Source organism: Nannospalax galili, unplaced genomic scaffold (genome assembly GCF_000622305.1).
Source record: "Nannospalax galili isolate Female #2095 unplaced genomic scaffold, S.galili_v1.0 scaffold488, whole genome shotgun sequence".
Classification (NCBI taxonomy): Eukaryota; Metazoa; Chordata; class Mammalia; order Rodentia; family Spalacidae; genus Nannospalax; species Nannospalax galili.
In genome coordinates, this window is record NW_008360316.1 from 3356044 (window position 1) to 3368495 (window position 12452).

At 40.6% G+C, this 12452-nt stretch overlaps 1 protein-coding gene across 3 annotated transcripts in view; it reads right to left on the reverse strand.

Moving 5' to 3' along the window:
- The window catches only part of Nup58 (nucleoporin 58), a 71945-nt gene extending 59697 nt beyond the window's left edge, over positions 1-12248 (reverse strand). The window contains exons 1-5 of one of the 3 annotated variants that reach the window (XM_017796087.2): positions 11970-12248; positions 8203-8345; positions 6138-6287; positions 4483-4620; positions 1414-1524 (exon numbers count right to left, since the gene is read on the reverse strand). In XM_017796087.2, coding sequence (XP_017651576.1) covers positions 1414-1524; positions 4483-4620; positions 6138-6287; positions 8203-8345; positions 11970-12076 — 649 coding nt within the window. In that variant the 5' untranslated portion in view covers positions 12077-12248. Of the gene's footprint in view, positions 1-1413; positions 1525-4482; positions 4621-6137; positions 6288-8202; positions 8346-11792; positions 11925-11969 lie in introns of those variants that run through there. The other 2 variants (XM_008824991.2, XM_029559567.1) reach the window with 2 other exon arrangements.
- Between the last annotated feature and the right edge of the window lie 204 nt (positions 12249-12452).

Here is a 12452-nt window from a genome sequence, read left to right on the forward strand (position 1 = left end):
AGTTTTTTAAGAGTTCTCCACACTGCTTTCCATAGGGGCTGAACCAGTTTGCAACCCCACCAGCAGTGAATGAGTGTTCCCCTTTCCCCATATCCTCACCAGCATTTGGTATCATTTGTTCTCTTGATCCTAGGCAGTCTGATTGGGGTAAGGTGATACCTTAGTGTGGTTTTAATTTGCAACACATAGAAAACATTTTAAAATTTTATTTTCATTTTATGTGCATGAGTATTTTACCTGCATGTAAGTGTATTATTGCACATAGTACCTGCAAAGGCCAGAAGGGGGTGTCAGATTCCCTAGAACTGGATTTTGGGAGGGTTGTTAGTGTCATGTGGGTGCTGAACCCAGGTCCTCTACAAGAGTAGCCCAATGATCTTAACCACTAAGCCATTTTTCCTGTCCCCTGTATACCAGCTTTTAAAAATACAATCATCTACTGATGAACATCTAGGCCAATTCCATCTCCTGGCTATAATGAATACTGAAAAACGTTCTTGTTCTTAAAACAAAAACCCTTCAGTCTTGGGGGTTTTGGTTTTTTGAAACAGGATCTTCCTATAGCCCCAGCTGGCCTGGAACTCCCTATGTAGACCAGGCTGACTTCAATCTCAGAAATCTGCCTGCCTTTGCCTGAGTGCTGGAAATAAAGGCATGTGCCACCATACCTGGCAAAACCCTTCAGTTTAATAACAAAACTCAATGTGTCATAAAATGTCTTTCATAACCACTGTCTTCTCATCTGTCCATGCTCTGGCCACACTACCCTTCTGTTAGTTCCTCAAAGGGGGCAAAGCCTCAGTCCATGCTATCTCTCCTTTATTTCTACCATACTCCCTCCATCTGGCTATCTGGCTGAATCATACTGACACAGGCCCATTACTGATATAGCAATAGGAAAAACAGAAAACTGCAAATTAAAGAATCCTGATGGACACCACCAATTAAAAGAACTGGGAGGTGGTATGTGTGATCATGGGTACTTATTCTAGGCATAATCTTTGCTCAAAACTAGCTAAGAGCAGCATAATGGAGACATGGGAAAAGAGAAGGGAAATAAACTTTTCCACTTCTGTTGCTCTTCTAGAGTGAAATAAACGCCTAAATAAATTTCTGACATTGACTGATGCTCCCAATGTTACCTGAGTAAGAACAAAGTATATGGATCATGATTCCAATTTTAAAATACACAAGAATATACACATTAATGTAGCTACCCGAGATACATGCACATACCAAGTTATTTACATTTTAAAAGTCAATACTTAAATGCTTAACACACAAAATTTGTGAAATATTGATGATACTGCTAAAAACTTAAACTAACAGTGATCTTTCAGACAGGAATTTTGAGTAACCTGGAAGTTTCCCAGCAATACTATTAGAACATGAAATTAAAGTGACGCTACTTACTCTTTTTATCTGATGAGGTACTGAAATCTATACCACCAAGGCCTTCATTGCCTGCAGCTGAAGTGGGTGCTGCAGTTCCCAAAGACAAGCTTAAAGCATTTTGTCCGAGACCTGTCAATAAACCAAACCCCATTTATCAAGTTTTCCCTTTAATATCACTCAAATACTCAAAGCACTCAAATACTTTTCAGAACGGATTTTCTTTTTATTTGGTTTAGGAAAAACAACATGAAACATATCTGGAACATGATTTGGGTAACAACCGATAATTTTTCTTGGATTCAATGGTCCACGTACTTTGGAAGATGACATCTTTCAGTATTAAACGGCCAGACTGTATCTGTTAATTTGCTATAACAGACATTCAATTTTTACTTATTTTAAAACTTTCCTACAAAACTCATCAGCTGGCATACTTTCAGATAAACATATCTTATTATCCAATCACTACAGAATTCCCCCCTCCCTTTTTTTTTTTTTTTTTTTTTTTGTCTTTTTGAAACAGGGTCTCCCTGTGCTCCCAGCTGGCCTGGAACTCAGTATATAGACTGGCCTCGAAATCAACAGATTTGCCTGCCTCTGCCTCCTGAGTGCTGGGACTAAAGGTGTGTGCCACCACAGAATTATACTCTTTTAAAATAACATACTGTGAATTTCTAAGATTTGAGTGTAATACACCTTAAATGTAACCACATATTCCCAAGTTGTTCTCAAAGAAAAACTTATTTAAAAAGTAAATAGGCTTCGTTTATTTCTCACCTCACTGGCAAAAGGGCTCAAAATGGACTAAAGTTAATCATGTCTGTGTGTACACAAAGACACACACGCACATGCACACACACATCAATTAGCAAAATTTCAATGATCTTGTATTGACAAACATCTATTTCCACAAATCTATGCATTCCTACACTGGTACAACTATTAAGACAAGATCCTGTTCATTTTTATTTTTTTATTGTTTTTTTGATATGTGACACAGGGTCTCCCTGTAGCCCCAGCTGGCCTGGAACTCAGAGAGATCCACCTGCCTCTGCCTCCCAAGTGCTGGGACTAAAGGGGTATGCCACCAGGCCTAGCTAATGCTATTTATTTTTAAAGCAGAGAAAACAGTAGTTAGTAGCATGTGATACCTGAAACCTGAATTTAAATTCTGGGAATGACTAACAAAACATAGCTAAATACCATTATGCTAGGTAACCAACCTCAAATCTGAAATGTTCCAACATATGAAACACTTCTGGCCTCAAGCACTTCATGAAAGTAATAATCTGCCTATAATAATTTTTTAAAGTCAGTGGCACTTTTTAAGTTAACAAAAGCACAAAATAAGCACTGACTATTATATCAAAGGTCCAAGAAGACCCAGTGCCGCTTTGACTAAGAACTTTCTACTTCCTGAGCCTATAGAGATGTGAACAAGCCACAAAGATGCAAGCTCTTGCTGTCACAGGCTGGGCCCCAGCCACTATGTCTCCACCTCTATGATGGACTGAATTCCCTGAAAACTATGGGCCTGAATAAATCCTTCCTCCTAAGTTGCCCCTGTCAAGCCACAGCAGTAAAAAAACTAACTCAGGACACTTAGTAAGGGGTAGAAAATAACCCTTTGACTATCCCCACTCCCCTGCCACTTTGCTCTTGTAGGAATTTATGTGAGAAATGTTTAAATATTTATACCACAAATAAATGTGCACTACAGTCATCATGTAATCTGCTTATCTGGAAGGCAACATTTAAAATTAATTTTTATTTTATGTGTGTGAATGTTTTGCCTGCATGTATGTGTGCAATGCTTGTGGAGGCCAGAAGAGAACACTGGATTCCCTGGAACTGAAGTTTTAGATGGCTATTAGACACAATGCAGGTGCTGGGAACTGAATCCCAGTCTTCTCCAAGAGCAATCAGTGCTCTTAACCACTGAGCCATTTTTCCAGTCTCATAGGAGGCATTGAGTAAAATATAAAACTAGACAATAATAACAAAAATTAGTAACCAAAAGACAAGGCAAATCTGAGCATTAATTTCTACAGGTTACCCTGACTCTCTCTTTTCCTTCCTTCCCTGGATTTTTTTCCCATGCAATTAATATGTGACTAGAAGGCTTAAAAAAAAAAAACTATAGCTTCTTTGGCAGAAACATCAAGCCATATTCTTTCATCACTCTTAAACAACCAAGGAAAGTACTTGATACAGGAGCTCCACAGAAATTCTGAGAGTAGTTATTATAAATTAGTCTCTAACTATTACTGTAATCTGTTAATTTGTAATTTATCAATTTTTCCCAACTGGTAAATTGTTAAGCAAAGATTCTTGATGTTATACTGCTATGTGAAATAATTAAACAATTTCTTCAAATAACAGGAACATTTTTCTTACTCAAAAATACCCTTCCATGACTTCTATAATGAAAGCCCTACTTAGAACCCAGGCTTACCAGGCTTAATATGTGAAATTAGGCTGTAAACCACCCTCTTGCAACCTCATGCTGGACATGCAACTCAGGGCCTCATACATTAAGCAAATGCTTTGTCAATGAGTCATATGCCTTACCCAAGACAGCTTGATAGACATTTATTTAAAAGACAAGTTTCTCTGAGAAACTTCTGACTCTTTAAATATGTTCTTGTATCTCCTAACTAATAAGTCAATTTTGAGAAAAAAAACAAGGTAACCTAAAATGTAGCTAAGATGTCTACTTATGCATGAAAAACATTATTTTAGTTTTCGTTCAAGAAAAACGGATTATAAAAAACAGACTATAAAGTGTTCTTCTGGGGCTAAAGATGGCTCAGTGGTTAAAAGCACTAGCTGGTCTTGCAGAGGGCCGGAGTCCAGCTGCCAGTGCCCACAGAGCAACTAGCAACTATCTATAACTCCAGTTTCAAAGGATCCAACATTGTTCTTCTGACCTTTGCAGGCATTGCACGCATGGGTGCACTCACATACATGCAGGCAAAACACTCATATACATAAAAATTAATAAAATTTTAGGTGTTCTTCTTAACAAGTTAAAATAAATTTAAATACAAGAACTTACTATTCTGGAGAACATATAGCCTCAATTACCTGATGTTGCTGTGTTTCCGGTCTGGAAAAGGGAACCTCCCAAACCAGCTAAGGCTCCCCCTAAAGAAAGCCCTGTTGATGCAGTTGAAGTTGTGGCTGTTGTTGCTCCTAAATTATTTAGAGTAAATCCCGTGGATGCTGGGGGGTGTTGGGTGGGGAGAAAATGAGAATATGAGCCTTCAAATACCAACAGAACTTAAGAACACCATAGAAAAATATGAGTACATTTTCAAAAACTAGAATCCCAAGACAATCCTTGCTAAGGAAAACATTACACGTATGAAAGAATAAAGAGAAATAGTAGTCTCTCTCTCTCTCTCTCTCTCTCTCTCTCTCTCTCTCTCTCACACACACACACACACACACACACACACACGGGTTTGGGGCACTATTACAGTGGTATTAGATAACTGTTTCCAGACAGCAATAGTTTGTAATTCCAGCCAAAAATTATACTTTAAAATGAAAAGAGGGGCTAGAGAGATGGCTCAGCAGCTAGGAGTACCGGCTGCTCTTGCAGAGAACCCACATGGTGACTAACACCATCTGTAACTCCAGTTCCAAGGGATCCAACATACTCTTCTTACCTCTGTGGGCACTGTACAACATGGATGCACTTACATACATGCAGGCAGTACACTCATACACATAAAATAAAAATACTAAATATTTTTAAATGAAAAGAATCCTAAATCAGGGGAAGTTTATAAGAAGTCTTATCCTTCCCCATCACAAAGGTTCCTTGAAAACAAAGTAGATACTAACAGCTTTCCATCTCACCCTTCTGGCCCTCTTCCTGTTATCTCTGAAAGTAGAGACTGTATTTCAAGATGCAGTCACTACTGGGACTGAAGAGATGGCTCAGTATTTGAGAGCTCACTGGCTGCTCTTGTGAGGATTTGGGTTCAATTCTCAGCACTTACAAGGCAGCTAACAGACTGGGCTTCAGGGGATCTGACACCCTCTTCTGGACTCTGCAGGCACTAGGCATGCACATGATACACTTATATACATGAAGGCAAAACACACACATAAAATTTTAAAAATTAAAATCTTAAAAATAAAAAATGACCACTACTACTTTAATGTCCAATGCAGATGTCTCTGTTTTTCCAGATCAAGTTTTGCTATGCAGTCAAGGCTTGCCTTGAACTGAAGATCTTCTGCCTCAGCCTCCCAAGTGCTGGGATCACAGGTGGGGACCACAAAGCCCAGCTCTAAAAAGCCAATAATTTAGTAGACAAAATTGCTAAATAATCCAAATAAAACTTCCCCAAAGCATTGCTATTTTCTAGCTTTTAAAAATAATTATGTGGGGGGCAGAGACATATAGGTGTGCTCACCATTCTGTGCATATGCAGTTTCTTTTTTGAGACAGTCTCTCATTAACCTGAACTCAGCATTTTGGCTAGATTGGTTAGCCAGTGAATCCCTGGGATCTATCTGCCTGTTTCTGCCTCCCAAATGCTGGGATTACTTTAAATTTGTCCTACTGCAACCAGCTTTTACATGGGTTCTGGAGATTCAAACTCAGGTCCTCAAGCACTTTATACACTAAGCCATCTCCCCAACCCTATGGTTATGTTTAATAATACAAATATAGCTATTCACATTCTCTAACTAGTCAAAATTTAAATGTAACCATTCTGCCTCACCTGCTGGAGTTGATGAAAGAGCAGACGAAAGAGTAAGACCACTAGCTGAGGTAGAAGTAACAGGCAGAGCAAATGGTGTGGCAGATGCTGCAGGTTTACTAAATCCTAAACTGAAGCCTGTTGTAGACGCAGAAGTAGTGGCTGCTGTTCCTGTTTAAAAGAAAAATCTCATTTTATCTTAATCATACAGATATTATACCATACAGGGTTTCAATTCAGATCCCAAAGAGTTTGTGATCCTTTCTTTGTCATAAGAAGTAGGATGTGTAGGTATGAAAGAAAATACCAACCCTGGTATTAAATTATGGTGAATACAGAAAAGGTGGCCCTTCAGGTTAAGAAAAAAAATGTAAACCCAATCACTGTATTACCGTGATCAATTTCAATTCCACTCCAAGACATATATATAACAGCATACATTCTCCTTCACTCCCTCTGTTCACAGAAAAGTAGGTCCTCTTGTCCAAGACTACAAAACTACCATTCTATACTCCTGGAAAGTCTCTTCTTTCCAGCTCCTATCCCCGTCAGCTCCTGGCTCTCTTCCTACTCCTCCTTTCCAGTCCTCTAATATAGAATTCCTACCTCCATTCAGGTCCTAAGGGCCATTCCCCAGGGTTCCACTGCTGCTACACCCACTTCCCACTTTCATCATTTCAACTACAGGTACACAAGTCTAAGCCTAACTGAAATCAGTTTGCTTTTTTTGGAGACAATATCTCACTATGTAGCCTCGGCTAACCTTGAACTCACAATCCTCCTGGCCTTAGGGCCCCCTGCCCCCTAAAACAGGCATTCTGAAAAACAGGCATGGGTAATTAACTACACACAGCTGTGAGTCTAAATCTACATCTACTTGAATCCTCACAGACTGGTGGACCTTGATATCCCTCTGACTCATGTATCGCCTCACAAAACAAAAACTTGTTATGTCCCTCACCTTGGTCAATTCAATCTTTCAAGGCAAAAACCACAGGCTTGACACTTTTCTTTTTTTTTTTTGCATTTCTTTAGTTACAAATCTTGTTAATTCTATTTCAGAACTATTGCTAAATTAAAGGTATCCTCAAAAACTTTCTAGTTTAGGCCATCCCTCACAATAACCTCTTCATTTCCGTCAGTCTCTTCCGATTGCTCATTTATTCTGGGAATTATCTCAGTCACCTGAACAACATCTTGGTGTTGAATTAACTTTTCCTAGACAGACATGAACAAGTATCTATTCACCCTAGGTGAAACAGACTAAAAGAAGTTATTCCACCTAAGTCTAGATTGACAAAACAATTTAATTAGGGTACTCAAAAGAGCGCAGGTGAGAGTTTTTCTACAGGAGCATTTGCAACTTACAGGTAGCTACATTACAGAAGAAAAGTTCCTCCCTCCCCAATAATAAAAAACTGCTTATATATTCTCAAGAAGGAGCAGGGCCTGAAGCCTGTCTTGTAAGGGAGCCCACTGCAAGTGAACATTCCCTCCCAACCAAGAAGGAAAGTTAGTGGGTTCAATACTGTGAATCCCAGGTGGGGAATCCCAGCTGTCCTGATTTCAAGCCAGCAGCAGCCAGTGAGGCCTAGAGGACAGTGCTCTTCAACATTTGGTGGTTCCTTCTAACTTAAGGATCCCATCAGCTCTCATCTACAACAGTCTAAAGACCTGTCAAATAATTGCCTGTTCTTATCTAGTCCCAGAAACTTTCAAGAACTATCTTTATTTCCTGCTGAAACAATTATTTTAACATCAAAATTAAAAACAAGCTGGTAAAGCTGGCTTAAACATATTAAAAAAGTATTTAAAGAAAAATATTGCATTACATAATCTGATAGAAAATTTTAAGTCATCTTAATCCATTATGTTTAAAGAGACTTTCAATTGCTAAGACCTTTGATTGCTTCCACTAGACAGATCACAGCCAATGACTAGACCTTTCACTCACCCAGATCCCTGCATCCTTCCCTTCTTAGCATCTACCTTTTTAAACACTCTACAACTACCTCTTAAGGACATAAGATGTAAAGTGGAAAAGAAGCATTTCCTCTACCCATGAAAATGAGACAGCCCTCCTTACCTGCACTTGTTCCTCCAAGAGCGAACCCAGTGGTAGGCTTAGATCCAAAGAGTCCAGTTCCAAAACCACTGGAAGAGGCAGATGTAGTTGCTGGTGTTGCAGAGTTTCCAAGAGTTCCAAAACTGAGCCCCACAGAAGGGGTGCTTATTTATGTAAAGAAATAAATAAAGTCTACTAAGGCTAATATTAGGGGAAAAAATCAACTGTTTACAGCTATTCTTTCTTATATAATATCTAAACGGTATTAGCAAAAATACTTCTAATGAATCAAGTTCAAATATGTTCCTTTTCTCCTTAAAAACAAGTAAAATGTACAATTTGTCTTCAAGAATACAATACAAAACGAGGCCTGATGGCACAGGCATGTTATTTCCGCTATTTGGAGACTAAAGCAGGTCATTCTGGACAACTTAATGAGACCATGTCTCAAAAGTTAAAAAGGCAGCTAAGAATATAGCTCAGTAGAAGAACACTTGCTCAGCGTATGTGACATGCTAGGTTCAGTATCTAGTACTATCAAAACAAAATAAAACACACAATAAAACAACAATGCCAGGCTTCAAGAAAAGTCCATTCTACAGAAATTAAGATGTCAGATCTCAAGAAAATCATAAACAAGGAACACATACATTCTACTTTTATCAATTGTTTGAACTCCAGCATATTTTTAAATGACCATAGATGATAATTTTTCCTTTGAACTACTTGAGCACATAATTCACTTATCTAAATTCAGGTATAAGACAATTATTCATATAAAACGTCATACACTCAAATAGAAAAGCTATTCCAAGACTTCTTTATTACTACCCCTCTATTCCTATAATACCATATTCAGAGGCATGGGGAACATGGCATGTTGACATAAAAAAGGCCAACTTGAGACAAAGTAAGCATTTCTGTGCACAAATTAAATGCGGAGTATAATTATCCTCTGAGAAGATATGCTCATTAGCAGAAACTCTCTTTAGTTTTTGAGAAAAGAACAGCTAATAAAAACAAGGCAATGTGAAGTTTGCAAGTTTTTAAGTTTTCTTTTCAAGGCTCTGAGACTCAGATTTGCTACCTAAGGTAGGATAAATTTTGACAATCTGACACTTCAAAATTACATAGGAAGGGCTGGAGAGACGGCTCCACAGTGAAGAGCACTGGCTGCTCTTGCTAAAGACCCAGGTTTGGTTCCCAGCACCTACATAGTGGTTAACAACCATCTGCAACTCCAATTCTAGGGGATCCAGTGCCCTCTTCTGGACTCTGCAGGCAATGCATGCATGCGTACACTTCTACATATGCTGGCAAAACACCCACACACATAAATATTTTTAAAACCTTTTACAAAACTTAACACATTATACAACATAGAAAACCCAATGGGAAATCTCATTAATCTTATATATTTATTCTTATTATTTCCCATTCTGTCCATCCATAAGGACAAAATTATGTCAGGTATTGTAGTGTATATCTGTAATCCCAGTTACTCAGGAGGCTGAGGCAGGAGAATCACAAGTTTGAGGCCACCCTGGGCAATCTAGTGAGACTGTCTCAATTTCCTAAAAAAGGCCTGGTGGCATAGGCCTGTAATCCCAGCCTCTAAGGAGGCTGAGGCAGAGAGGCTGAGGCAAGAGGACCAAGGTCAAGGCCTACTTGGGTTACACATTAAGTTCAAGACCAACCTAGGCATCTTAGTGAGACTTTGCCACAAAACAAAACATAAAAAGGGTGGACACATAGCTGAGCGGTACAGTACTTGCTCAACATGTGTTAAGGCCTTAGGTTGAACCCAGTACAATGTTTTTTTGTTTTTTTTTTTAAAGAGGCTAGGGGCATGGCTTAAGGATGGAGGGCATGAAGTGGCAGGTGCAATCCTCAGCACTGAAAGCAACAAAAACCTGCATACAACAAGCACAATGGAGTACAAAGATAACTAAAACAAGCTCCTACCCAAGAAATATGTTATTTTCTGGGGGACTAAAATACCACAACCACAATCCTAGTCAGAATAGGTCTCCAAGTTACTTAGATCCAGGAGCCATGATTTCCACATTCAGCCCAAGGAGCCATTCAGCTTTCCACACATATTGGGAGTCCAAGAAGGAAGTTACAATTCAAGCAGTAGAAATGTATAATTTGAATAGAGACAATTACAGCTACTTGGCAGATGATGGCTGAGTGTGAGGGTCATGGTGACAAAGGAGTTTAAAGAACTTGAGAAGGATCACCAACACTGAGCAGACAGGAGCAAAGGCAGCAGGAGTACTCCATTGTATTAGTCTCCCACTGCCTCTAAACATGAGTGTGGAAGCCCTGACTACATGAAGGCAGGACGAAAACAGAATGAGGCTGCTAAGATCTAGCTGACAAGACCTTAAAAACTGAATTAAGAAAGTGTTTTAAGACAGTATTGGCTACAATTAACACTAAGAGAGATGGCTCAGTGGTTAAAACTGCCATACTTCTCTTGCAGAGGATCCTGGTCCCCGGCACCCATGTAAGGTGACTCACAAACAGCCAGTGGCTCCAGCACAGTAGATCCGATGCCGCCTTCTAGCCTCTGTGGGCACCTGCACTCCTGTGCATATACTCATACACAGACACACACACACACACAATTTCAATAAAAGGAATCTTTGTATTTTTTGTTTGCATTTTTGTTGGGGGGGGGGGACCAGAGGGTCTCCCTGTACCTCCTGCTGGCCTCAATCTCAGAGATTTGCCTGTCTCTACGTTCCCAGTGCTGGGGTTAAAGGCATGCACCACCATACCCCACAAAATGAATCTTAAAAAACGAAAAAACAACTAAGCGAAATACACCATAAACCATAAAAGGCACAAACCTAAAACCAATCAGTCACAAAAAAAATGAAGTAAAAGTTTAGAGGGAGGCAGTGTAGCTTATGTCCACCACAGGGCACACAATTAAAAGGAGAATGCATCAGCAAAAACATACAGCTTAAGAGGAGGCACAGCTGGAAAGCACTGTTATTGTGTATCTGCTGTCTCCTAAAAACAAATAAATAAATAAAAAATAATAAAAACACAAAACATTTTTTAGGCTATTAAATCCATAGCCTTTAAAATCTATAACCATATTCCGTATTAAGCTTCCAGGAACTACCTTACCAATAAAGTACACAATTCTTGATTTTATGAACTCCGTCTTTATATTCAAAAGATTCAGGTCTCAAAATTAACTGTTTCGTTAAAATGGCTATCTGAATATTCCGAGTTATATTTTTGTTGCTGATAGTACAAAAATGATGGCTATACTACTTAAATTCGTAACTTAAAGAAATTATAATGCGAGTCATTGCAACACAAAATACTTTTCAACAATAAACTAATCTGCATACTGCGCAAAATTATCACTAATAGCTGCTATAAAAACGAAGAAACTGACAGGGCCCCACGCGGCACAAAGGCTTGAGAGACCCGAGAAGCAAAAATAACCATAAAACCACGGTAGTGTTCAAACCTAAATGCGAATCATCGAGGGGAAATTTAACTGTCCTCCTCCAAGTTTTCTGTTCCTTGCTGCTACAACTTCATTCATTCATTCAACAACCACTCTGTTCCTGAGACTGACGCACCGTGGAGGCTCAGGACTGACACCAGTCCCTTCCCGCAGTAGGCCGCCCCCGGCCGGGCACTCGAAACCCATGCCGCCCTCACCCCACCCGGTCCTCGGCTCCCCGCGGAGCTCCGGGGGAAGCCAAGATGCCTCTCGGGCGAGGACCCGGCCACCACGGGCGAGGAAGCACGGTTACCTAGACGCCCCGCTCCCAAAGGAGAAGCCGCCACCCGTGCCGGTCCCGCCGGTCGCTACGGTGGTGGAGCCTAGCGCCCCGGACCCGAAAGAGAAACCCGTGGACATGACTGCCCGCCGTAAGCAAGCGGAGGGAGGCCCGGGTCGTTCCTGTCGCCTCACAGCCGAGGTGGGCCAGGTAGCATCACTGTACCCAGCCCGGACCCGGCGGGAACTTCAATCCCAGCGGCCACACCGCCAAGCCGGAAGGGGCTGGACAACGCGCGAACGCAGTCCCACCGCCCCGCGCAGGCGCCCAGCACGCCGGAAGCATGCCCCACACGCAGGGTACCCTGGGACTGGGGTAGAGGCGGTCCTCCGCGCAAGGCACGCCGGGATGCGGTGGGTGGGCCTCCCGGCTCCTCTCTCACAGAAGTTGGCACCAAGCGGGTGAATCAGGCTAGAACTAGTTCTAGTATTTATTTTCCTGGTGACGAACTGTGGT